Below are 27,100 nucleotides of genomic sequence, written 5' to 3' on the forward strand. Positions count from 1 at the left end.
GCCTTGCTTGGTTTCCTTGGGCTCTGCCGCCGGGTGTTCCCTCCCAGGCCTGGTCCGTGGAGCCCAGGCAGGCTCTCTTTAGGATGGGGCATCAGGGCTCACACTACACCTGGAGCAGCAAGTGGCGAGGACGTCAGCAGCACTGATGGTTGTTCCTGGGTTAGGGCCTGGCCAGCCCAGCCTGGATTCCTTTCTGCCTGGACAGCGACACAGCGTCTTCTCTTGTGATGGGGGGCGGGGTTGCAGGGTCCAAGGACGCTTTAGGATTCTTGTCCTGATGGTTTGTTAAGGCAGCGCTGGCTTGGCCAGGGCTGTCCCCATTTCTCTTCAGGTTGGACAGTGATGACAGGGCTTTGGCAGGGGCTGGGGCTTGAGGTCAAGGTCTCATCTCCTTCCCCTTCCCCCACTCCCTGCAGCCAGGCCTGACATTCAGGTGCCCTGTAGACAGCTGTAGGCACAGAGAGGTTTCCGAGGCCCGGGCTCACACAGCAGGCAGCTAGGCTGTGAGCTGCTGCTGCTCTTCTTGGAGAAGAAGTGGTGAGGAGGGGCGGTGGGAGGGCCCTGGGGAGCAGGCTGGCTTCTGGGGCTTGCTGGCTCCTGCCGCTACCGTTGCCACTCTCTCTTCGCCTGGGGGCTTCCTCACCGCTCCACTCTGGCCAGGATCTCTCCTCATTCCTGAATGCTGGTGAAAGCAGGGTGAGGAGAGAAAGGCGCCAAGTAGGGAATAGTGTTCTGTTCCCTTGATTTTTAGAAACTTTCCCTTTCTGTGTTAGGCACCCTGAGCTTTATCTTCCCTTCCTCTGAGCACGGGCCTGGCAACCCAAGGTCCCAGCAGGGAGTGACTATTCTGGGTGTGTATGTGTGTGTTTCTCACTGCCGGGTGTAGAGGTGTGAGGGCTGAGGGTAATGGGAGTGGGCGCTGTGGACTCTGAGTTTCTGGAGGTGCTACAGTATCTGTGTGCAAGGGTGACTGTTCTGAGTGTGTGCTGGTATCCATATGTGAGGCCAGAACTGTTTTGATTGAGCATGTGTGTGAGAGTCTGTGTGTGTGACTGTGATTGTGATTCTTGTGTGCGTGCACACCAGTGTGTGCGAGGATGTGGTAGTGGGTGTCCACGTGGGAGGCCATGATGAGTGGCGGTAATGGCAGAATATGATGCCAGTGTCTGCGAGAGGGGCGCCTGGGTGTGTCTGTGAAGCTCTAGCTGCATGGTGGAGATGGGGGGATTTGGGAGCTCTGCGATGGTAGTGAGAGCCTGAGTGTGCCTGTGTGTCTTGGGGTGAAGCGAGCGCCGGGTGTTGTGTGCCCCTGGATCGCGGGTGTGTGTGTGTGTGTGTGTGTGTGAGAGAGAGAGCGTGTGTGTGTGAGAGCATGTGTGCGCACATACTCATGCCTGTGTTTACCCATCAGGAACAGATTGCTCTGGCTTCCCCACTGTGCGGAGGGGAGGAAGGGGGAGGAAGGATGGCTTGCTTTTGCCCAGCAGACCAGAAGCTTCCTCAGTAGTGTGTGCAGTGTGCGTGCGTGGAGGGGGGTTGAGGAGAACAGCACACGTGAAGACAGTTGAAGTTTCTGTTCCCCTCGCTCATCTCGGACTCTGTCCGAAAGACCATCTTTAGTTCCTTTTGTTACACATCGACGCTTCACACACACTGCCCACCCCTCCCTGTGTGTGTGTGTGTGTGTGTGCATGCGCCCACATACAACCAGCCTTGCAAGCGCCAACCTCTGTGTATGTATTCGAGGTTGTGTCTGCGCCATAGTGGTGATGGGGCCCTGCGTGGGGGGTAGTGGGAGAGGCTGAGGCAAAGAGGTCTTTGTCCCAGCCCCCAGGCCTAGAGAGCGATTCTGTCCATCCTTCTGTCTCCACAGAGGGCTCTGCAGCCTCCTGCCTGCCTCATCTGCTGTGAGTCTGCTGCAAGCCCCCTCCCCTGTCAGCTGAGGGAAGTCTTGGTCAGCCCCATTGACCTGCCCATCCCCCACCTTCCATGGAGGCCTTCCAGCTGTCTGTAACCTCCTGCAGCGTCTGTTCCTCCATGAGGAGCCGCCTGGCTCCCCCTAGACCTAACCTGACTGGTGTGTGGCCCTCTTCTGCATGGAGAGATCCTCCTGATTCTCCTAGAAGACAGGAGGGACTCTGGACTGGGGCTAGGGGGAGGGGAGTTAGCACTTGCGTCTCGGATGCTGTGAAGCTGTCCAGAGCCCATGTGCCCACGGGGAGGATATGAACTTCTCTGCCCCTTCCTGCTCCCCATTGGAGAAGCAGAGGGTTGGGTCAGATGACTTTTCAGGGAGCAAGCCTGGACCTTTCTAGAGGACTGCTCTTGTCCAGGCCTGCATACATGAGCGTGGACGAGCCAGCGCCCAGGTCACAAGCAGCACAGGGCTCGAGTGGGGCTCCACGTGTGGGCCCGGGTGGTGTGATTCGGATGGGTATCTCCGTTGGACACCTCCCAGTGGCCCAGCCAGGCCCGGCGTGGGAAGCGCGCAACACGCCAGCACACATGTGCAGCAGGGCACGCACATGCTGATCTCAGGGTCCCCACGGTACAAGAGGTTGGGGGGTGGGGGGCGTGAGCACTCAAGAGTCCAAGCCGCTGCCAAAATCCATTGGAATCTTGTCCCCCACCCCCAGGCCCCCATCTCCGGCTGTGGAGGTCACAATAGCAGGTGCGGATACCCCCCCCCAATTCACTCACGTTGGGCCGCCTCCTTTTCCACAACCTCAGCCAGAGACTGGAGCTGGGGGACTGCTCCCCACCCGCCGCCTCCCTCCTGGCCCCCCTCCCACTGGTGCTCAGCTTCATCCTGCCCCACTTCTATAAGGGAGGAGTGGCTCTATGTTTGGGCAGTGTCCTTCCCCCAGAGCACAGGGGGCTTGCCCCTGGAGTGTGTGGGGATGGGGTGGCATTGGAAGAAGAGATAAGGCTTAAACCCAGGCACAGCTTCTGGGTCCTGTGCCCCTTAAGGTGGGCGGGGGGTCGCTGAGAGGAGGGCCGGGTCTGGATTCAAAGAGAAAGAAAGAGACCAGAGACTCAGAGACAGGGAGAGACGCCATGGAGAGTGGGAGCCTGCCCCATGGCCAGCCAGCCCCAGCCCAGGAGCTGGCCCCTGACCTGGGCCCGCCCCCTCCCCCATGGGGGGCCTGCTGGGCCAGCTGCCAGGGGCCAGGCCTCCTTCCTTGGCCTCCCCCCAACCCCCGGCCTCTGGACTCCTCCGGCCTCTGCCCCCGCCCTCACCGCCCACGCTGTCCAGGCTGCCTAGGCCTGGTGGGATCTGGGGGCCTTCTGGCCTCAGCCCCTCCTCCCGCTCCTATAGCTTCCCGCCCGCCCAGACTGTCTCTCCCAGGCTCCCCCTCAGCCAGCCGGGTCTGAGCCTCCCTGCCCACCATGCCCTTGTCCCTATCTCTGCCCCTGCTCTGTCTCTCATTTTCTCTCTCCGTCCCCAAGAGTAGGTGCCTCTCTTCCTCCCTTCACCCTAATTCCTCTGCAGGTCAGAGGCCTGTAGAGTTTCCTAGGCCTTTCAATCCGTGGGTCCTTTTGTCCCGGGTTCTTGCCTCATTCTCAGGATGTGTCCTCTAGAGCCACTGCAGGGCGAGGAGAAGGGGATGAGGCCCCGAGAGAGTGCCTTTCCCCTTTCCTGGAGGATTCCAGAGTCCGGGTTTGCTGAAGGGGACTGGAAGCCATGGAGATGTCCCCATGGCCCCCGCTGTAGGCCAGATGCTCTCCATCAGAGAAACACTCCTGACCTCACCCCAGCCCCAGGCCGGGGGGTGGGGTCCAGGCCAGTGACCTTCACTGGGTCTCAGTTTCTCAAAGGCACCACGTAGGCCCTCGCTGTTCATTCATTTTCCAGGCCAGACTGAGCCCACCTGACCCACACCAACCAACACCCTGAAGCCTAAAGCTCTGAACACACTATTGCACATCAGCACACGCCCAGTCAGAGCTGGGCTCCAGGCAGTGATGCTCAGAACTCCCACCCTCACCCTGGATGTGGCAGGGACTCCTCAGGGTTGGGTTGATTAACTTAACCTGCCCTATTTCTGCAGGATGAATAGGGGCTTTCCCAAATTCACACTTCCCTTTCTCAGGTTTTGCCTTCGGCTGGGCAGGGGGTGAGGGTCGGGACTCAGGGTACCTGGGAACTTGCTGGCACTGGCAAGAGGGGTCTTGGGCCCTGGATCCTAAGCCAGAAACTTGGTAGTTGAGATCCCTGATCCGGAGCCTGTCACTCTATCAGTGTCATGGCTGGAGACTATCAGCCTCCATGGTGTCAACATTTCTGCAGGCTGGTGTTACTCTATGTGACTGTCCATCTTACCGAGTCTGTCAGCCTCCCTGTATCACTGTGGGTGTCACGTCATTGTCAGCCTGAGTGGCTGGCAGTCTCATTGCATCTTTGATACCAAGGTTACTGTCACTGTGACTGTGTCCGTGTCAACAGGTGCCATCCCCCTGTCCGGTGGTGTCATTGGACGTGACCGTGACTCAGTGCCTCACTATCACTGTAGTGACTGTCAGTACCCCTGTGGGCATTGTCGACTGCACACCTGTGTCAGTTGTAGTGAATGTTGTTATTCCTGTGTAGTGGTGTCCTTGTGTCGTCGTGGGACATGATGGTAAGTTGGGGGCCAGGATGGCCTCTTGATGAGTCACCTATGTGTATGCATGTGGCGACACTGGGCTTCTGTGTCAGGAGAGGTGCTGGGCTTCTGCTCACAAGGGGTTTGGGCTGCTGGGCACTTGTTAGTGGGGTGCCTTCTGCTCTCTCCTCACTGCTGGGTCTGGGGCTGGAAGCCAGGCTGGCCCTCTGGAAGGGCTTATGGAGCCTGGGCCAGTTCGCATAGCCCTCATCTGGGGCTTTACAGATTTATGCTCTAGATCTATCCCAGAGCCGTGGGTGTGGACTTGGAAAATTCCTGGGAAAGATGCTCTTTGCCCTGGGATGGGTGACCTGAGGTGAGCTAGGGCCGGGCAGAGGTGTAGCCTAGATGTCTCTGGCCTCAGCTTCCCTAACTGGGAATGGGTCCAGCTGGGACTCGGAGGGAAGAGGGAAGTCAAAGTGCCTGGGACTTCCTGGACCTGTAAGTGGGGTGGGGTTTCCATCTACTCTTATCCCCTAGGGGCGAGGCTCTTGGCTTTATGGGCAGAAGCCCCCCAGCCCCCTGGAAGCCCTGCTTTTGTCTCAGATCCGCCAGTACGGCTGCACTGACAGCATCCTCCCCTTACACTGCCGGAGCTGAGTGGGCTTCGAGAGATGCTGTCAGTGGGCACAGAGACCTTGCTTGTGTCTCGTTTCTGTCGCTCTCTCCAGGTCGTGTCTCTCCCGCTGCCCTTGAATCTCTGCTAGTATCCTGTGCTCCCTGTGTCTTCCTGTGTCTCTTCTTCCATTTCTCCGTGTTGGTCTTTTCTTGTCCCTCAGGGTCTCAGCTCACAGCTTTCCCTCTCCGTTCCCCTCTCCCCAGGTGTCTCCCTTTTCTGGGTGCCCCCAGCCGTGCAGCATCTGCTTGGTACCCCATCCCCCTGTCTCTGCAGCGCTCTCAGCAGTGCTCGGCTCCCATGGCTGCAGCCTCTTTGGCCCAGGGCCCGGCCCTTACAGTAACTCATCGGGCTGATGGAGCCGACTTTGATGAAGAAGCCACCCCTCCCCCTGTGGGGACCCGCATGTGTGTGTGTGTGTGTGTTTGCTTGTATGCATTTCACTCATGCCAGGCCTTGTCACCCCCCACACCCCTCCCAGCTGGGACCAGGAAGGAGCTGGAAGAAGAGGACCACCCTGTCTCTCTACTCCCATCCTGTCATCTAACCTCTGTCCCCTCTGTCTGCCCATCTGCCTCCCAGGCCCTGGGTCCTCTCCCATGTGCTGGGCAGCAGGTTGGCCCTGAGATGGAGTCTCTTGCTGGCTGTGAGGAGAAAAGTGGATGGTAGAGGTTTTAGGGGAGGGTCTGAGGGCCCCCTGCAAGGGTTGAAGGCAGAGGGAAGCTGTGGGGGGCGGGGGGAACCAGGTGGGCTTCCAGCCTCTTATCTGTTTTTCTCACACCAGCTCTGAATTTAGAGCTGGCTCATCCTGGGTTCCTTTATTGGCCCCACCACTTGCTGACTGTGTCCTTGGCCATTGTCTTAACCTTCTAAGCCTGAGGAGTAGCTGGAGAGGGGGGAGTGGCTGAGGGTCAGGAGCCAGGCCAAGTGGTAGCAAAGGCCTCAGGAGTCGCAGATGTGGGAGGGGTTGCTGAGGCCAGTCGGGGCCTAGAGAGGTGAGCCGTGCGGGGCTCCAGCGCCCTGGCTGGAGGAGCACCAGGTGCATCGGGGAAGACTGGCCTGGGGAGGGGCAAGTGCAGCCGTGGGCAGGCAGGAGCCCTTCCCCAAAGGAGCCCCCAGAAGTCAGAGTCTCTGCACTCCCCCACCCCAACCCCGCTCCAGGCTGACACCCACACTGCTCTAGCCCTCTCTGGCTGTTTCTCTGGCAGCGTTTCTGACGGTGTCTCTGGCAGTGTGTCCGACTGTGTGTCTGAGTGTCCCTGGCAGTGTTCTGAGTGCTATGGAGACTTCCTGACTGAGCATCTGGCTGCGTCTCTGGCCCTCTCTCCGGCTGTTTTTCTGGGTGTATGCCTGTTTGCGTCTGTCAGTTTCCCTGGTGTTTCTCTGCTTGTGCGTCAGGCAGTTTCTCTGGCAGGGTTTCTGACAGTGTCCCTGGCCTGTGTCGCTGATGGCTGCTTCTCTGACTGGGTTTCTTGCTCTTTCTCTGATACATCTGCCTGCATCTGGCTGAGTGTGGTACAGTGTTTCTGGTGGGCCCTTTGACTGTGTGTTGGCTGTTCTCTGGTGTGTCTCTGGCTGGTTATCTGGTTGATCTACCTGTTTCTCTGGCTCGTGCCCCACGCAGTCTCTCCAGCCTGTGTGTAGGCTCTTTCTGTGGGGCTGTGTCTCCTGTTGGGGGCAGAGTCTTTGCTGTGTGTCTGACTGTGCCTCTGGTAGGGGCCCTGGTTGAGTGTCTGGGAGTGGTCTGTCTCTGGATCTCTGCTTCTGTCTTGTTGACAGAACTTTGTCTCTCTTCAAGACTGGAATGAGAGAGATTTGGAACCTCTTGGGCAGGAGATGGTTGTTTCCCTCTCCTTAGGTATAGGTGTGTGCTGGGGTGGAGCAGTGTGAGGGCAGCTGGACCCATCCTAGGAGCAGGACAACGCATTGAGGGGCCGCTGGATCCATCCTGGCTTCTGGAAACACATCCTGACTGTGCAGTGTGTACCCACATGGGAGTGTGCAGACACTGACGTACAACTGGGGCTCTCAGGCTCCTAGGCTGAAGGGTGATAGGCTGGGGTCCCTGACTGGGACATAAATCTGAAAAGCCTTCATCCTTCTCATGATCACTGGTGTCCACTAAAGCAGAAACCACTTCTGACCTGCTCACAATGTACCACTGCCCTGATACCCTGCTGCTCTGAATATCCCAGAGCCCTGCTGGGCAAGGCTCACCTGGGGGTGAGGGGGTGCAGGTAGGGGTAACATGGTAGGGCAGATCCAAGGGTCTCTCCCCAGGAGCATGGCAGGGGCCTTCTGTTCAAGGCAGTTTGGAGATGTATAGACTTCCAATCAAGTTAAAGCATTACCCTTTCAGTTTGCAGTGTTTATAGCTAATTAGCTAACCTCACCAGTAAAGTTATCTTTTTTCTAGAAAAATGGCCCTAGCATTACCAGTGTTCTATAACTCATCTGTGGTTGACTACATCCTGCAGCCAGCTTCCTTATCGAACAACAAACCGCTGTAGGTTGCCTTCTACCATCTCAGCAAACCTTTGCCTACAGATGCCAATAAGGTTATTTTCTGTTGCTTGAAGAGGGTCCTGAGCTCCATTAAGAAGGGCGCTTGGGGTCAAGGTGCCCTGGCCCTAGGGCTGGGATTTCCCAGTCTTTCCTGAGAATGGGGTGGGGGGTGCTCCCCAAGCGGCCCCGCCTGGGCTGATGCTGTCCCTTTCCCCGCCGCCCACTTTTTTCCCAGCAGATGGCTGCTCCGGTCCCGTGGGCCTGCTGTGCCGTGCTTGCTGCTGCTGCTGCCGTGGTCTACGCCCAGAGACACAGTCCGCAGGGTGAGTGCTGGGTGGGCGGGGGACAAGGGGCGCTCCCAGAGCTGAGCAGGACCCTCTCTGGCATAACTGTACGCACCCACCCAGGAGCCACATACTGCCATGTGCTGGCATTGTCACACATGAACATGAGTCGTGTGACTGATACACGGGGTGGCCCACTGACATTGTCCCATAAGCACAACCCCCCAGTCACTGCTGAGTGGTTTCATGCTGATGGCATTGTCTGATCCTCTTCCCACTAGTGTGGATACAGGGTACAGGTGGAGTAGATGGTAAAAAATCTGCCTTCCATGCAGGAGACCCGGGTTTGATCCCTGGGTCAGGAAGAGCCCGTGGAGGAAGGCATGGAAACCCTTCCAGTATTCTTACTTGGAGAATTCCAAGGATGAGAGGAGCCTGGTGGGCTACAGTTTACGGGGTCACAAAGAGTTGGACACAACTGAGGAACTACATTGAGGGCGGCTAACTTTTCTATGCTTAAATGCGGGTTAATGACATGATAGCAGAATTCTAGTAATTACCATATATTGGTCTAGTTAAAATCAGCCTCTATAATGAAAAATTCTGAGCAAAAATGGATTTTTTCAGATTTCTATTTACCATTTACAATGACATTAATTGTGGGCTGATAAAGAAGAGGACCGGAGAAAGCAATGGCACCCCACTCCAGTACTCTTCCCTGGAAAATCCCATGGACAGAGGAGCCTGGTAGGCTGCAGTCCATGGAGTCGCTAAGAGTCGGACACAACTGAGCAACTTCACTTTCACTTTTCACTTTCATGCATTGGAGAAGGAAATGGCAACCCACTCCAGTGTTCTTGCCTGGAAAATCCCAGGGACGGGGGAGCCTGGTGGGCTGCCGTCTATGGGGTCGCACAGAGTCGGACACAATTGAAGCGACTTGGCAGCAGCAGCAGCAGCAGCAGGGGCAGGGCCTGGTGAAGTGGGGTCCCTTCACGTTTATGGGGGGTGCAGTGGGAGGCACTGGGAGAGACAGTGGGTAAGAAAGCCCCTCGCTTATCCTAGAAGGAATACTGGGACAGGGATGGTAGCCCCAGAACATGCTGAGGGGATGGGCAGGTGGGAGAAGGCTGGCCCACCAGTGAGATGGGATGGCTGAAGGGGTGAGGGGGTGCCCAGGCGGGGCCATTGATAGCCTCCCCCATTCCCCGACCACTTGTCCAGTGCAAGCTGTGTCCGCCTCACAGGGACACAAACACGAAGAGCAGAGACTGCATGGAGCTGCACCCCTGCTGGGAAGGGTGACCACGTGACCCCTAGCCCATCTGCATTGGAGGCAGCACTTCAGGTGGCCACATGAGCCCAAGTTCTGACCTCAAAACTCCTCGAATGAGGCTCCAAGTGTAGGGAGCTCCCCCCTCGGCTGTGTCCTGCCCCCCACCTCAGCTGGCCCAGGTAGAAGCAGAGAAGGTAGGGCCCAGGCACATAGCAGGCCCAGATGACTGAGCTCCATGACCCTCAAGGCTGTGGGTTCAAAGAGTTTAGTAGGTCAAGGCTCCTATGGCCTCTTCCTTGTGAACCCAATGCCGAGGCCCAAAGAGATCCTGGCCTATCTCAGGGCTGCTCCCCAGTGGGTAGGGTCTCAAGGAACCACCAGGCCAGCCCATTGAGCCCCACCTGCAGTCGGCGTATGCCAGGGGCTCCTGCATTGACCCGACCAGCCCAGGCCTGCCGGTGGCCTCTCCCAGTGGCCTGGCCCCTGCCCTGTGTGGGGATGTAGGCTGCATCTTTGGGTGTGAGACTGTCCTTGTGCACTGGACTGTGTTCTTGTGTGGGTGAGGCTGTGTCCCTGTTGGAGTGCATTTCTGTGTGGTCATATCCTTGTGTGTGACGTGGCCGGTATGTGACTGTGGCCTGTGACTGAGACTGAGTTGTGTCCTTGTGGCTGAGACTTTCCGCCCTGCCTGATTGTTTCTCTTTGTGTCTGCTCTCTGTGTGTTTGTGTCTCTGTGTGTGAGACCATGTGTCCGTGTGTTACTGTGCCTCTCGCTGACAGTGCCATTCCTCTACACGTATGTCATCATCACGTCCCTGCCATGGGACAGTGTCCCAGTGTGTCCTTGACCTGTGGACGGTTGTCCCGTGTGTGCGTGCTCTTCTTACGGTGACGGTCCTCATCCTATGTGTGTGGTGATGTGAAGTTGCTTAGGACGCCCTGGAGGGGGGACTGTTTCCGGCATGTGGTCCCCATGTGAGCCTGTGTGCACAGGTGTGAGGGAGCCGTCGGCTCTGTCCCTGTGCGTTCCCCGTGTCCATGACCTCATCCTGTCTCTGTCTCTTATCCTGGCTTCTAACAACCTTTTCACAGCTGATTCCTTCGGAGCATTTGTCACTGCGTCAGGGCCAAGAACCCCATCCTCCCCCTGCGGCTTGATTTAATTTCTGAAATGGACAGCACATCAGGAGGGGCGCCCGTGGGGCTGGGGGTTGGGGGAGCTGTCCAGGGACGAAGGATTGAATCACTGCCATCTTTGGGGCTGTGGCGTGGCCGTGTGTATTGCTGCTGTGGTGTCCCTACAGCGGTCGTGGCGCCGTGACAGCCGCCTCACGTTTTCCCCTGCCTCTGCGCTGTGGCCTGCGGTGGTCATCTCATTGTGTTGTCATGCTTCTACTCCTGCCCTGCCCTTCCATGGTTGGTTTGTCGTTGTTGTCAGATTGTGTGTTTCCGTTTCCTTTGTGAGGCAGACAGGGTTTCCCTGCTCTGTATTACCCCACTGCCATCACATCTGTTGTGCCGTCGGGTGGGTGTCCTTCTCTCGTGGCTGTTCCTGCCTGCCCCGGTATTAGTGAGCCATGCTGGGGCCACGTGAGTTCTGAGCCTCTATTGGTCAGTGTCGGTGCAGAGCCCTTGGGACCGTAATGACCATGCCCCTCTCCCCGCAGTCTTCCTGACCCCCCGACGGTCAGTTTTCAGCCTCCTCCTCAGGCAGCTGGATACAGAATCTCTGCTGGGGGGCGGGGCGGTGTGCAGAGAGAGGGGCTTGGCCTGCTTCCTGGAAGCTCCAGGTTTTTGGAAGGGAGGCTGGAGGGGGGCTCGGGGGCTAGGGCTGGTGGACTGGGGGCGGCTCTATGGCTTGAGCCCTGGACCCTGGGCCTCTGGTCAGAGGGAGGCCCCCAGTCAATCTCTGCTCTAGCCTCACAGCTGCGGCCTCCAAGGTCCTCCCCCCACCCCGAGCCGCCACCCTTCCGCCTGTTCATCCTCTGTTCGGCTGGTCCCAGGCCCCACGGACGAGTGGTCAGGGCTGGCGGGGTTTCCTGCTTCCCTCTCCTTTGACAGGGACAGAGAGGCTCAGAGAGGGGCAGAACAGGGCCCTGCAGACACACAGGGATCCTGGCCTGGGGAGGGCCACAGAGGCAGCAACTGGGGACAGATGTTCCAGCCCAGAGAAAAGCAGGGCTGGGGAGAGGTGTGTGAGGGAGGGGAAGGGGGCCGCTGGCAGCATAGGGGGATCCCTACCTCCTGTGGCCCCGGTGGTGTTAACAAGTCTAATTAAGAGGCCACTGGCCCAACTTAATTGGCTCGTTAACAGGAATTGCCTCTGAAAATCCCCCAACTCAGCGGGGTGGCTCTCTGGAGGGGAGACCGAGGGAGTGTTAACGAGGGATCCCGCAGCCCCCCCACCCCCCTTGCTCTGCCCCTCCCACCCTCACTACACAGAACTACAGGTCTGGGGAAGCATCTATCCTTCCAGGCTGGGGGGCGGGATGAGGAGGGCAGGCCTGTGTCTCCCCATGCCCTGCTGCTCGGCCATGTCTGGAGGTCAGTGTCCAGGACTTTGTCTCACTGCCTCCCCACCTCGCTCTCCTCTCGACAGTTGCCCCCTCCGCCCTTCCGCTCCAGTCTCCTGGGCTCTGTCCATCATGCCTGGGCGGCTGAGGCCAGGGCTGGGCTTTGCTGTGGGCTCTGACAGGCCCCTCCTGGGGGCAGGAGAGGCATGGTCAGAGCTCCCGCAGTCCCTGGGCTTCCCCACCCGCACCCGCACCCCATGCAGTTCCTGCCTCACCACCGTGTTGACAGCTGCCAGGAGGTCCCTAGGGCTCCTGTGCCCACTCTTCCTCCTTCTGCTGCCCTGGACCGCTGGGGGACAGGGCCTTGTCAGGGGTTCAGAGTTGTCGGGGAGAGGGAGAAGGGCAGGACACAAAAACAAGGATGGGGAGGATGAAGAAAAGGGAAGAGACAGAGGAAGGAGTTCAAGAGGGGGCCCCTTGGCTCAGCTTGCCTGGCTAGCAGATATCAGTGACTGGGGCTGGGCCTCTTGGTGGCGGGAGGCTGGGGTTTGGGGGGTCAGGAGAACTTTCAAAAGGACCTGGTGACTGGAGGTGACTTAGGTCTTCTGTCCCAGCACTCTACACAAACTCTCTCTCATACACGCATACAGCATCGCCCAGTCACACACACGGTCCCCGGACGCACACATCCAAGTTTGGAGACACTTACTTGTGCCCTTGCGTGCCATGAAGGAATTTTGCAGATGCCTTGTCTCCCCAAGACACTCGCACCCTGAGCCTCAGGGCGCCTGCTGTCGCTATCATCTGGAAGTGCTGGGCCAGGCTGTGACCTGTGACTTCTGCCTTGTGCCCTCCCCACCCCCTACAGAGACTCCCCACGTGCAGTACGAGCGCCTGGGCTCAGACGTGACTCTGCCGTGTGGGACCGCCAGCTGGGACGCGGCGGTGACGTGGCGGGTGAATGGCACAGACCTGGCCCCTGACCTGCTCAACGGCTCTCAGCTCGTGCTCCAGAGCCTGGAGCTGGGCCACGGCGGCCTCTACGCCTGCTTCCACCGCGACTCCTGGCACCTGCGCCACCAGGTGCTTCTCCATGTGGGCTGTAAGTGTGACTCCCAACCCCTCGTGTGACCCCCCACTTCACTTAGTGGGGGAGTCCGTGAGGCCCAGACCCTTGGCCCAGATCACATCCCCTTCCTGGTGGTGGTGGAGGTCCTGACCCCTGTCCTCTGACCTTGTCTAAGCCTATTGTTCCGACCTCTGAGCCCAGTGTCGCCCCCTGAGTGCAGACCTCTGGCATTTTGCACTGGTATCCACCCTCCACTGGAGGTCTTTGAGACCCAGAAATCCTATCCCCTACGACAAGATGGGCTCAGGAGGGCTGGCAGGGCACTGCCCATGTGGGGCCTGGTGGGAGGAATCCTAGGTCACAGCTCCGAGCTGGGTTGGCCTCGTTCCAGTGCATGCTCTCCCAGGGGCTGGCTGCGAGGGCCTTGGGGGAGAAAATGGGATATCTGGTGATGCTGGGAGAGGTGTGGACAGTCTAGGAGGCCCTGGGGAAGAAGGAAGGCTTCCTGGAATGGGAGGCACGTGGAGACTTGGGGAATTTGGAAGATACATTGAAAAAGTTCTTTCTGGCCGAGAGCTGAATGTGATCATAGTCCACAGAGGCTGAAAGGGCCTGGGAAGGCCACTTGGGTTGGTGTAAATGGCAGAAGGGAGCTGAAGGAGGGGAGGGACATGATCAGGGTCATGTTGTTAAAAGATCTTTCTCACTATGCTGCAGGGCTGGCAGGTGGGTGGGCAAAGCAAGGGGCAGGAAGGAGGCTGTTGCTCGGATGCAAGAGAGTGGAGGAAGACCTGGGACTGGAACATGGGGTTGGGAAGCTGAGAAGAATGATTTTGCCTCCAGCAGTCGCTGATGGATCAGAGGTAGGGAGAGTGGGAGAGTGGACAGTGGAGTCAAGACAGCTGGTAGGACCGATTGCTGCAACGGAGACAAGGTGCAGGGGTCAGCGGGAGGAGGAGGCAGTGTGTTCTGTTCATGCGGTGTCTCAGTTTGGCTTTCCCTGGAATCAGAACCCAAGATGATAGTTCACAGGCAAGTAGTTTATTTGGCAGGTGACAGAAACATCATTATGGCATGGGAGAATGATAGAGAAAAGGAAGTGACGTTAGCCAATAAAGAGGGAGTTACCTAGCCATTGCTTCTGGGTGGCTGGAGCCCACCCTGCTGGGGGAGCTCTAGAAGCTGAGGAGGCAGGGCAAGTGCCTTGGAGTTCTCCTGCCTGAGGGCTGAGGGAGCCCGGATGCTTACACACTGAGGAGTGGGGGCGGGGGCAGGGAGGCTTTCATTCCCCAGCACTTTTGGCCTGATGCCCCGGCAGGCAATGCAGGTTTTGGTGGCCAAAGAAAGCTCTTAGGCAAATAACTGCAGAGGCGGTCAGCGGGTGCGGGTGAGGGATCTGCGGCACCATCTGCTGTAGATGTTGGGTTTTGGTCCCTGGGGGACAACTAGGAGTAGATGGCTGGTAGCCAATGGATCTGAGGTTCTGGGACTCAGGGAGAGGCCTGTGCTAGAGATGGAAATTGAGAAGGGGGTGGTTGTCAGCATTAATTCTTTGGGAGGGGATGAGATGGTCAAGGGTGAGACTGTGGGATGAAGAGAGAAGATGACCCAGGACCGAGCCCTGAAGACCATCGCTGTAAAAGGGGTTGATCGAAGGAAATGAGCCACAAAAGAGATGAGAGATCAGAAGGAGCCCGGCAGGAAGGGAGAAGGGGAAGCAAGTGAGTGCGATTCAGAAGCGGTGTTAGGAAGCTCCGGAGGAGGAGGTTATCAGTGTTGCTGAGGGTCAGCTGGGCAGGTCCTTGGTGCTCAGCTGGAGGCATCAACTGACAGAATAAATACTCTGAACATAGTTTCATTTCTTTTCTTCTTGAGGCAAGGATTCAGGCTTCTCTGGCCTCATCCCATTTGGGCGATATACCCCACTCTACTTACTCCCTCGGAGCTGCCGATCTGCCGAGGAGAAGAGATGCTTGAGGGGCCTGAGAGCGGGTCCTTGCCCCATTGTCAGGCGATAGGTGTGGACAACCGTGGGAAATGTTAGGCTGAAGGGTTGCTCAGCATCCTTCACAAAAACACTGACCCATCAGTGGGGCCAGAGGAGAGGGGAAAGTATGTTTTGGTAGGGATGTTCCTTTCCCCACAGAAAAGCCTTTTTACATGTTTAAAGTGGAGAGACGGCAGTCATAACCAAACGTCTTAGTCGCAAGCCCAGGGTGGAGTGACTCCTGCCCACTGGAGTCTTCCCTGGCCCACCACAGGGTGCATCAGAAGTGGACCCTGCAGCCTAGCCCTGGTCCCTCCTGTGGGGAAAGAGGCCACATGCTGAGTGGCATGCAAAGGAGGATGAGGCCAACTTGGCACAAGTCACCCACACCCGTGTCTTATCAGCTTGAGCCCCAGAAGGCTTCTGATGGACAAAGCTGGCTGTGATGGCCAGGCCTGGGTGACTCCGGCCCTCATTCCCAATTACTTGCTTTTCTTTGAGAGGTCACTGAAGGGAGATTGGGTCTAGAAGTAATGCCGGTAGCCATGCCCACAGGCCATGCCCACAGCTGCTCTTTGTGACCAGAGCCCAGACTTTTTATATATAGCGCTGACCACTCTTCAGGCCCTGCCTGTCAGAGGGGTGCTGGCCGTGAATTGGCTGTAGCATTAGTTATCAGGTACTTATCTCACATTGCCTTGTTTCCTTCTAGGGTTGGTCAGAGGAACAGGGGACATTAATCATGATCATTTCAGTCACTTTATATTAGTAACAAGAGACCGGGTTTGGCAACATTCAATATCAAATTATCCTTCTCACCAGCTTTCAGAGAACAGGACAGAGTTACCCCTGATTTGTGGGCCATTCAGACTAAAAATTATTTAATATTTATCTTAAACATGTAAGATTTTTGTGTCTCTATTTCCAAGGGAACCTGATCATAAAAATATTCTGTTGTAAGTCCCCTTAACCAGGCTGATCCCTGAACTGCTTCCTCTTGACCCACCTTTCTGCCCTCGGGCAGATGATCACACCCCCTTCTAAAGAGGCCCCTACCCAAGGTGATGAAAGGACACCCCCCCACCAACACACACATTAGGAAACAGGATCACAAGGTTTCTTTTAGTAGCATCCTTTTGTTTCCCTAGACACTGCTAATTCCATGTCATTCTGATTTTAGGCTGAAATAAATCAGAGACTGACTAATTTTAAATAGACAGTTCCTTGTCCAGTTTTAAAATATTCGTGTTTGATTGGTCAAGACAGGAACTCTAGTCCCCCCTCAGTTCAGCATCGCTTCCTCCTCAGTTCTGTTTGCTGGGAAGGAAAGAACAGCCCATGGTTGAAGAAGTTGGGGAGAGAAAAGATGGGTGGAAGGTGGGCATTTGGGAGTCCAGAAGAGATGTCACGAGATAAGGTTAGGATGGGCCACGGGCCCTGAATGCCCAGGCAAGAGGAGGAGTAGTGTGGGTGCGGCCCGGGAGGGCTGGAGCTGGAAGGGTCACCCCGCCCTGCCTGGCCTGATCTGGCCTGGCCAGGGGCGTGGGCAGCCTGCCCCTCCTCCTCTCTGAGCCGTTGGGCAGGCCTCATGCGTGCCGGGGGCTCCAGCCCAGGCGGGCTGGCGAGATGAGAGGAAAAACATGCGGTTTGGTGGGCTGGACATGGAAAAACAAGCCAATTAGGAGGAAAACAAACAAACCCTGGGCCAGCGAGGGTACACGCACGCATGCACACGCACACGCGGCCCCGCATGGGGCGCTCGGACGCCCTACTGCAGGCTGGTGCCGTCGTTTGGGCATCTCAGGAGCCCCCACAGGGGCGACTCAGGAGGTCTGGGCACCCCGGAGCGTGCGTGTTTGTGATAACGTGACACGCATGCGCACGGGCTTCGGCTCACGCACATGCTCTCAAACGGTGTGTTCTGCTAAATGTGTGAACACACTGGGCACCTTCCCACACCCACGGTTTGAAAAACACCTTCAGGCTTCAAGTCTGTCTCTCACACAGCGTCGCAGGTCCGTGGTCTTGCTATCACTGTCTCACACACAATAGCGCGTTTACATGCCTCTGTACAGAGGACCTTGGCCACGCGGCCTCAGACATGTTGTTGAACAGTCCCCACATCGCACAGCCTCACCCCGAGTCCCACACAAACACGGTCATCCGGCCACACACGTCCAGTCGTGGTGACACAGCTGCCCGGACTCCCAGTCACACACAGGAAGCCCATCAGAGTTCCACACGCCGCCTCACAACTGCAGTCTCTCACAAACAGCTTCTCCCCTGACGTGCAGCACACTCACAACAGGCCTCCTAATTGCACACTGTCCCACAACCTCACACTTGGTCTCTCACAGCACCCCACCTCCACCCACCCAGTCCCTCAGCTGGGCTCCAGCTGCAGCGAGTCACTCCTTTTCTTCCTTTTCTTTGTTTTTCTTTCCTCCTTTTCCCTCTGAGAAACCTGGTCCCTGTCAGGAAACCCAAGCCCTTCCCTACTCAGGGCCCAGGGCCAGGCAGGAGTAGCCAGATGACAGACAAAGCCCTGCTCCCCCCCCCAAACGCCCCCCATGACCTGCCCAGTCAGCCAGTCAGAGAGGGGAACTGATTTGAGGGGGAGGTTTGAGAGGAGGCTCGTCTGAGGGGGGAGGATGGTCAGAGGGGAACGGAGGGAGCTGGTCAATGGGGAGGCGAGTCCGTCCCTGCTCTGCCCTCCAGAGTCCCAGGTGGCAGGGAGCTGACTCTGCAGGCTTCAGTCCTCACCCCCCCAGCGCCCTCTCCTTTGAAGCCTGGGCTAAGGGAGGGTGGGGCGGGGTGCAGGGGGGAGTGGAGGCTTCTCAGCCGACCTCGGAATGTCCTTTCCTCCTGGGGTGACTGCCAGCTCTGGCCTGGCCCACAGGTCCCCACAAGGCACTTCCTGTGTCCTTGGCCGCCCCCCCCACCCCACCCCCATGCCTCTATGCCCCTGGGCAGATAGGCAAGGGATATGTGAGGCACACAGGATGAACACAGGACAGACACAAGATGAACTCAGGGCCAGGAAGGCTTCCCAGGGGAGACAGACCGCAGTGGGCAGCAGGCAGGTTGCCCGTTATGCAGGCTCCACTGGCCCCCAACTCTCCCTGCAGGCCTGGGGCTGGAGACATCTCAGCCCACACCGTCGCCCACTCTGCCTGCTACACACAAGCTGCTGTCGTGCCACTCTGACCCCCTCATCACTCCTGATCTGCTCTCATGCCTATCTGACCCCCTCATCACTCCTCAGCTGGCCTCATGCCCCTCTGACACCCCTCATTGCTCTCGAGCTCCTCTAATGTCCTTCTGACCCCCTCATCACTCCTGAGCTCCCCTCATCCCCCTCTGGCCCCCTCATCAATCCTGAGCTCCCCTCACGCCCCTCTGGCCCCCTCATCACTCCTGAGCTCCCCTCGTGCCCGTCTGACGCCCTCATCACTCCTGCTGCAGAGCTGGATCGCTCCCTGGGGGTCTGAGCACATACATACCTCACACATACTGGGCATGAACATGAAATCACACAGAGTCACTCATAATCACGTGCACCCTGGATGAGAGCCCACAGTTCGCCGTGTATCACCACAGCCACTCAGCAGGCGTAGACATGCCCTCCCCTTCACCATCCCTGGCTTCTTGAGCTGCCCCCTCCCGCTTCCTGTCCACCTGTCAGGCAGGGGGCGGGGTGGGAGGGCACAGAAGGGAGGTGTCAGTATCCCCGGAGCTGTGGACGGACATTCCTTGCCTGGGTCAGATCACAGAAACTGCCTCCTTCCAGGAACCTGAGCCGGCTGTCCTCACGCCTTACCCAACACCCGAGGGTGGGACAGCTGGGCTGAGTGCTCACAGCAGCAAAAAGAGTGGTTAGGACACAGGGAGGACTTCCCAAGTACGTAGGTGTGGTCATGCCAGTGGGTATTCCCATCCTGCTGCTTGGCACTGGCTCCGGCTTGCTGTGTGACCCCAGGCATGTCCCCAGCCCTCTCTGGCCCTCTGCGGTCCCCAGAGTAAGGCAGCTGCTGACTGTATAACCGGCTTCTTGGGGACTGGGGCTGGGGTGAGTACATGCCAACGGAACAACACACACGCACACAGTCACACGTGTAGGCATGTGGTGTGAGCTGCATATACAGACCCGCCTACATACATTCCCACATTCCATCACATGTCACTCACGTCACACACACACATGTAACACATACATGCGCGTGAACAGTGCTGTCATTTGCGTGGCGCCCCCAGGGCTGTCTTGTGTTCCTTCTTCTCTTCTGAGGGGAAGCCTGGAATGTGTCTTCGGCTGGGAGTGCACCCTGATCACCCCAGCAACCAGAGGACCCGGTGGAGCCCCCCACCCTTGACCTCTGTTGCAGTCTCCCTCTGGAGATGGACGAAAAGTGGCAGGAGACGTGGGGCTGGGGCCAGTTCCTCCAGACATCACCTCCGTCCCGTGATTGATGAGCTGAGGCCCGCAGCCCCCTGCTCCCCATGGTTCCCGCCTCCATTGAGCAGGTGGAGGGGGGGCTCCCTCTCCATACAGCCCTTGTTTTTCTTTAATTAAACATCTGGCTCTCTGTGGCCTGGGAAGCCTCAGACCCTCGCTGACAGCACTTCCCACCCCCACCTCTGGCATTGCTGTTGGGTTGAAGAGGGAGAGCTGGGGTTTTGGGGCCCACCTGTCCCCACACTTGCACCAGGGACTGGGGGGCTCAGGAACGCCCTGACCGTGCTGTCCTCGCCCCTTCCCCCCAGTGCCACCGCGGGAGCCTGTGCTCAGCTGCCGCTCCAACACTTATCCCAAGGGCTTCTACTGCAGCTGGCATCTGCCCACTCCCACCTACATCCCCAACACCTTCAATGTGACTGTGCTGTGAGTAGACATACCCAGGACCCGGTTCAACCCTGACCTCTCCCGGGCCCCCTCCATGCCCTCCATCCACACCCTGTAGCCCAGCCTTGGGCTTGACCTTCTCCCAGCCTCCACCCTGCCTGATCCTTGAGGTTGGTGATGGTGCCTGGGCTTCACCCCTCCCCAGGCACGGCTCCAAAATGATGGTCTGTGAGAAGGACCCGGCCGTCAAGAACCGCTGCCACATCCGCTACATGCACCTGTTCTCCACCGTCAAGTACAAGGTCTCGATAAGTGTCAGCAATGCCCTGGGCCACAATGCCACAGCCATCACCTTTGATGAGTTCACCATCGGTGCGTGGGGATTGCGGGGAGGGAGGGGCTCCCTGCTGCATCCTGCAGTGGGAGTGTGTAAGTGGATGTTTGCCAGAAGTGTGTATGAGCACACGTGGGGATGTTCATGAGTGTCTGCCCAGATGTGTGTGGAATGTATAACATGTACGTCCACGCATGGCATGTACACACCTGTGAACATTTGAGTGGATGCCCTTTACCTGCTGGGGCCGAGAGGCCTCTCCAGCAGCTCTTCTCATCTCTCTGGCTCCCAGAGCATGCAGGAGGGGGAGGGGGGCAGGCCGGGCCAGACCCTTGTGCAGCTGCAGCCTCCAATCCACGCCCCCCACAACCACGCTAATGGCTTCCTTACGGCCTGTGATGAATGAGGTGTCAGAATAGGAGACAGGACTGGGACAGAGACCGCCCTCCTCCCAGCCCCCATCCCAACCAGACCCCCTGCCTGCCCCTGTCCCATCCCAGCCAGACCCTTTGCCTCCGCCCACACCCCTGCCATGGCTGGATCCTCGGCCAGACTCTACATGACCTCAGCCCTTAGCTGCTTCCATCAGATCCTCAGCCCACTTCCAACCCAGATCTGCAGCACCTGTGAACTGTCTTTTAACCTTGACCCACAGAGCAGCTTCAAGCCCAGAGTCTTCCAAGGGAGGCCGTGTCTCAGTTGGGAACTGGAAAAGTTGAGGTGGAAAGCCAGATTTGGGGGCAGTATATGATGCTGGTACAGGAGTGGGTGATCTGGGCGCTGAGGAGGGTCATGATAGAGCATGACACCGGCTTAGTAATCGGGATGCTGGTCATCATGAGGATGGGGTTGGGATGAAATTTATGATGTTGATATCATGAGCTGGTGGCAGTGACTGTGGTGACAGTCATTGGTGATGACAGGGATGTGAAAGGTGGAAGGAATGAAATGGTTGTTAACAGTAGTTGCCAAAGCTAACAACAGAGGAGACCAATGATTATCGATGTGCGCTGGTTGTCATGGTGGCTGGGGCTGTTCCAAGAGATCAGTGTGATACCAAAGCTGTGTTTCCTAAACAGTGAAGCCTGACCCTCCGGAAAACGTGGTAGCCCGGCCAGTGCCCAGCAACCCTCGCCGGCTAGAGGTGACGTGGCAGACCCCGTCAACCTGGCCCGACCCCGAGTCCTTTCCTCTCAAGTTCTTTCTGCGCTATCGACCCCTCATCCTGGACCAGTGGCAGCATGTGAGTGCCCCGCCCGGATCCCGAGAGCCGGAATCAGAGCCACACAGCATGGGAGTCCTTGCTGCTGGCTGTTCCGGTGGGAAGCCTGAGAGCAGTCGGAGAGGCTTTCTGGGGTGGAGGGTCGGCCTGGAAGGATGGATGGAGCTGGCTGGGGGCATCCTGATTGACCCCCATTAGGACAGTCAAACACGCCTGTCTATGTGACTCCCCAGGATAGTGGAGAGAGATGCTGGGGGCAGATGGTGGCAGTTTCCCTTTTCCTGTCTCTGGCTTCAGCCCTGATCAGACTTCTCTCTCCTACACTCTGGACCAGGCTCTGGGCCTGGACCCAAGGGATAGGATGGTCCCTGTCCTCACAGATGGGCTCCAGGGGTCAGAATCAGGCAATAGAGTCAAGCTCAACCCAGGGTGTGAGTTCAGGCCATGACTAGTGTCATGGCTCCAAAGTCAAGCCTCGCTTAGGTGTCAGCTTTAAGTTATGGGTCAGAAGGTGATTTGGGCCAGAAAGCAAGCCGTGGACAGGGGCAGCACGGGGTCAGGCTGTTGTCTGGGATGTTGATCAAGCTATGAGAGAGAGCTCTGGGGATCTGCCAAGGGTTTGGGGCAGACTGGAGTTTCTCTCTCCTTGAGAGCCTGGGGTTGTGGGTTCTGTCTTAGGGCTGGAGGTCTGAAGGCAAGGACTGGGGCTGGGAGGATGCTCCCCAGGGCAACCCAGGCTGGCACTCAGGGTCACCCTGTACCCCCACCACGTCTACCTGGTTCCAGCCCCATCTCCTCATGCCCCTGTCCCAGCTGGCCTTTAAAGTATGTAATTCAATTCCAGGGCGCCTGTCCTGGTTGCAGGCCTGGCCCCCACAAGGCTGCTCATATGCTCATATGTTCCCTGACAAGAGTCCGGAGTCCCTCCTGCCTGGCCAGCTGCCCGCGACTAATGCATTGCTAATAACCAGGGTCTAGTTTCACAAGCCCCCCTCCCCTGCTAACGAGCTACAGGCAGCAGCCCTGCGCGTCGCAGCGCACACGCCTTGCCGTGGACCTGGCACACTGCCCACCACACACACACGGGAACATGCACACACACACGTGGTCCCCAGCAGGAACCATGCTCCCACCATGCATGTGACTAACGTGCCAAGGCCACGCACTGGCCTGCACCGTGGGCAGAACTGACCCCCACGCTGACATGGGCAGAGCAGAGTATGTGGGTTCCATGGCAAGGATACGTGTGGCCTGTGGCCCACGTTAGCCCTGTTCCATGTCACGTCAGCTTGGTGGTTGGCTAGATATATGGTTCTTTTGAACTTGAGGTTTGCTCTGAACAGCATTGACTGTCCCCAGTCTTTAGTCTTTGGAGAAGGAAATGGCAACCCACTCCAGTGTTCTTGCCTGGAGAATCCCAGGGATGTGGGAGCCTGGTGGGCTGTCATCTATGGGGTCACACAGAGTCGGACACGACTGAAGTGACTCAGCAGCAGCAGCAGTCCTTAGTCTTGGGGAGAGGCAGGTGTATGATGGGGAGGGGCAAGCAGAGAAAAACATCACTTGGCTTTTCAGGAGGAAGTGAGAGATACAGGCCAGGAATCACACAAGAATGGGTGCCCTGAGGTCAGGCAGGGGCTCTCAAAATGGACCCGGGAGACAAGCGTGGGTTCCCTGCATCTTTAGGCCCTGGGCCTCACTCAGCAGGAAGGCTGGAGGCCATGTGGCCACAGACTGGAGGGAGGCCTCCTAGTCAAGGCAGATGCCAGCAATTCGGGAGTTCCTGCCACTTGTGGAGCCGTTCTCTGAAGGGGGTGGATTAAGGGATCACTGACAACCTGACTAGAAGGGCCCACGCCTAGGAGACGTGGCTTCCTGGAGAGCCATGGGCTTATAGGCCACGTCACTAGAGGTGTGGTGGGTTGCCCACCCTAGGCCTGCCAGTGAGGTGGTCATTTGAACTGCTCCCCATGGTTCTCTCCATTTGGGGAAAGATCTGGGGGACAGAATCAAAGCAGGGGGCCTGAGGGTCGAATCCTGGCGAGGGGGAAGAGCTGAATGAGCTGGGTCTACTTAGCAGAGAGAGTCTTTGCAGAGCCAGAGGGGACCAGAGGTGGAACTGGGCTCCAGCTCCAGGAGGGGAGGGTCTCTGAGGCCCACCCATCTTCTAGGGCTAGAGTAGGACTCACTGAGCCCAGGTCTGGGTCCAAACTGTCTTCCATACTGACTCTGGTTCTACCCACACCTCCTACCTGAGGCCCACGGACCCTGGAGGGGTTGGGAGGCCTTCCCGCCCCACTTGGACCCAGCTACACACACACATACACACACTTGTACTCACAGGCTGTCAGGTCAGGTAGCCCAGACCCTGGCTTGCTGGGAGAAGACTGGAATGGGGACCAAAAAAGCCCTGAAGCCAGACGTGGCCCAGAGCGGCCCCTCCTCCGCCCCTGCCGGCTGCCCCTGTTTACGAGGCGGCTTAATGAGGCAGCGGGTGCCGCTGAGATGAACCAGAGCCCAGCCTGGGCCTGGGAGGGGCGCCGGACAGGCAGGCCAGCCTGGAGGGTGGGGGAGACCAGCATGATGGGGCTGGCCAGGCGGAGGCGGGGTAGTGATGCCTCCAGGAGGAAATGGAGCAGCTGTCCCTCTGCCCTGGAACCGCCCCCCACCCCTTTTCCGCCTCAGGCTGGAGGCCTCCCTGAGGGAGAGACCCAGCTGGGGCCAGGCTGGTGGGTGCGCTGGGCATCTGGGAACCCGGGCTCCGAGTTGGAACCCGTGATAATGACAGAGCTGGCTGAAGTCTGTTTGGCCCTCGCCCTGTGCCTGCATCCTTATTACAACCCTGTGAGAGAGATCGTTAACGCCATTTTACAGATGAGGACTGCAAGGCAAGTGGAAGTTAAGTAAGTCACCTAGCGAGGAGGGGATGGATGGAGCTGAAATCTGGGCTCGGGCAGCCCAGCTGTGGCTTTCCCGCTAAACAGCTTCTTCATGGGGGAGGAAGAGGGCAGCACCGCACTAACCCTCTCTCACCCCAACCTCGTGTTGCCTCCTGCTGGGACTGAGGTCAGGGGCTTGTGAGAGAGCTTCGTGACAGCAGAGAGGAGACGTGAGCACAGTCCTGCTGACTCTCGCCTCGGGGTGCGGGTGCTTTCGGTCTCCTTAAAGATCTCCCTCAGGACTGTCTTCGCTCCCTGGTGGGGGGTCTCCCCTCTCCTCTAGGGGTGTTCTCATTAGCCCCTCCCTCCCCCAGGGAAGTCCTCATGCCCTCCAGGGGTATGTTCACTCCTCTCCCCTCCCCAAAGTATCCTCCTGTCTCCCGGGGGTGCCTCACTCTCCTGACCTCCAGGGTCCACCGTCCCTCTCCCCGCCCCTCTCCGTGGTGGTCTGGCTGCAGGTGGAGCTGTCAGACGGCACGGCGCACACCATCACAGATGCCTACGCTGGCAAGGAGTATATCATCCAGGTGGCGGCCAAGGACAACGAGATTGGGACGTGGAGCGACTGGAGCGTGGCTGCCCACGCGACGCCCTGGACGGAGGAGCCACGACACCTGACCACTGAGGCCCAGGCCCCCGGTGAGCCTCCCCTCACCTCGTGCTGCCTCCTGTCCTCCTGGGACTTGGAGCGTCTGCCCTAGGGCTCTCTGAACCCTGTGTGGCTGCCACACTCCCCTCGGTCTGTCCAACCCCTGCTGTTCCTTGTCCTTACTCTTTGGACATTCTCAGCAGGGGTCACTGGATGGAGGGGTCATCTGTGTGCCTGGGGGAAGCAGCAAGGACCTGCCTGATGGGTGAGGCTGGGGCTATCTCACGAGGGAGGCAGCACTGGTCTGACACAGGAGGCAGGAGCCATGTCTCCTGGACCCCCAGATCCGGGAGGAATCCCAGCCCTGGCCCAGCCCTTCCCTGAGTTTCCTCCATGTTCCCCAGAGACCACGACCAGCACCACCAGCTCACTGGCACCCCCGCCCACCACGAAGATCTGTGACCCCGGGGAGCTGGGCAGCGGCGGGGCAGCCTCGGCGCCCTCCTTCGTCAGTGTCCCTGTTACTCTGGCCCTGGCTGCCGCTGCCACCACTGCCAGCAGTCTCCTGATCTGGTGAGTGGAGTGAGGCTGGGCGGCAGAGAGGAGCCTGAGGGGACCCCCGGGCCAGCCGCTTCCCTTATGGCCTCCTGCCCTGTTCGCCCCCCAGAGCCCGGCATCCTGTGAGGACACGCCAGCGCACCTGCAGAGGAGCAGGAGGCCGGAGCTGAGCCCGAAGACCCCGGTTTCTATTTTGCACACGGGCAGGAGAGCCTTCTGCATTCTCTTCAGACACAATTTGTAGAGACCCCGGCAGGCCTGGGCCTGCCGTCCCTCCCCTGGCCCCGCCACCCCATGCCGGCCCACCTCCCTCCCTCACGGGAGGGGGCCATGCAGCTAACCCACCCACCAAAGACCCCACCACTCGCCCCTATCCTGCCCCCCTGGGGCTGGACCCTCCAACGCCAGCGCTCCCAGGAGCCCTTGGGGGGCCTGAGGGGAGCCCCTCACCTCCAGTCTCTCCTCCTGTCCCCACCTCCTGTCTGTCCCAGGGTCTCTGTTGCCACCATCAGATTATAAGCTCCTGATGCTGGGGGGGCCCAGCCATCCCCTTCCCCCAGCGCCCACACTTTTCAGCCCCCCACCTCTGCCCCTGTTTTTGTACGACCCTCCACCTTTCCTGCTCCCACCCCACAGTATTTAATGCCCTGTCAGTCCCTTCTAGTCTGACTCAATGGTAACTTGCTGTATTTGAATTTTTTATAGATGTATATACAGGGGTGGGGGTGGGGGGGTTCTCATTAAACGTCACCATTTCATGAGTCCTTGGAACAGACCCGCTTTGGGAAGGTAACCCTCACCCCAGGACCCCTCCCCTTCCAGGCCTGGAGGAGGGAAGAGGTCGGGACGGGCAGGTCAGCTCCCAGGAGGAGGTGTCTGGGATGGGGACTTTCTGCTTCTGGTGGGGAGGGAGCACTCCCTGGAGGCCACGGGCAGAGTTGTGGGGAATGAAAGGTCCCAGCTGGTGAGGCAGCTCTCACCTGGGAATGTCCTGACAGCCCTTGCTTGCTTGCTTGTTTAGTTGCTCAGTCGTGTCCGACTCTCTGCAACCCCATGGACTGTAACCCACCAAGCTCCTCTATCCATGGGATTCCTCAGGCAAGAATACTGGAGTGGGTTCTAGTCAGTCCTGCAGGCTGCTAAATCCTGGCAGGGCCGTGGCCTGTTAAGGGATGTCTTCAGAGCTTCTGCATCCACAAGTGCCCAGGCCTGGCTTTACCCACAGGGCAGAGGGGCATGAAGGGGAGGAGATAAGGCTCCATCCTCTGGATGGAGGGCTTGTCATCCCTGCCAGCCAGGAGACACAGACCAAGGTTCAGCCTGAACTCGGGGCTCAGTGTGCAGAGGGGCCTGGGCCTGGGCGGGCAGGGAGGTTGCCCGGAGGAGGCCACCTGGCATGTGACCCAGGACTTGACTCAGGACGGGGAGTGTGGACTGCGTGGTCTACCCCGGGGTTAGGTTACAGCGAGGATTCGGTGTGAGTGGGAGAGGAGCGGGCTTTGGCTTCATAGAGTGCTCAGTCTTTGGTGCAGCCCCATTCCCTGCTCATACCCACACCCTTCCAGTGCCCAGGCTGGGACTCCAGGTTCCCTTTGGTTGCTCCTCAGAGGAGGAGCCTCTGGCTGCCCCAGGCCTGCTCCTTGTCAGAGCCACCCCCTGCCGCTCCTTGGCTGAGAAGGCCCAAGGCTGGGGCCAAGTTGGAAGGCACCTTTGGCCTGGGGG

At 58.5% G+C, this 27,100-nt stretch overlaps 1 protein-coding gene across 8 annotated transcripts in view; it reads left to right on the forward strand.

Moving 5' to 3' along the window:
• LOC120860312 (ciliary neurotrophic factor receptor subunit alpha) overlaps positions 1-26,140 on the forward strand; it is a 37,869-nt gene extending 11,729 nt beyond the window's left edge. For 3 of the 8 annotated variants that reach the window (XM_040236100.1, XM_040236103.1, XM_040236106.1), the window contains 8 exons: positions 8,006-8,090; positions 12,709-12,942; positions 19,658-19,775; positions 19,942-20,108; positions 21,150-21,313; positions 24,690-24,870; positions 25,225-25,393; positions 25,488-26,140. In XM_040236100.1, coding sequence (XP_040092034.1) covers positions 8,006-8,090; positions 12,709-12,942; positions 19,658-19,775; positions 19,942-20,108; positions 21,150-21,313; positions 24,690-24,870; positions 25,225-25,393; position 25,488 — 1,119 coding nt within the window. In that variant the 3' untranslated portion in view covers positions 25,489-26,140. Of the gene's footprint in view, positions 1-1,873; positions 1,908-4,708; positions 7,821-8,002; positions 8,091-12,708; positions 12,943-19,657; positions 19,776-19,941; positions 20,109-21,149; positions 21,314-24,689; positions 24,871-25,224; positions 25,394-25,487 lie in introns of those variants that run through there. The other 5 variants (XM_040236102.1, XM_040236104.1, XM_040236105.1 and 2 more) reach the window with 4 other exon arrangements.
• Positions 26,141-27,100: the final 960 nt, after the last annotated feature.

This window comes from Oryx dammah, unplaced genomic scaffold (assembly GCF_014754425.2).
Source record: "Oryx dammah isolate SB20612 unplaced genomic scaffold, SCBI_Odam_1.1 HiC_scaffold_11056, whole genome shotgun sequence".
Lineage (NCBI taxonomy): Eukaryota > Metazoa > Chordata > Mammalia > Artiodactyla > Bovidae > Oryx > Oryx dammah.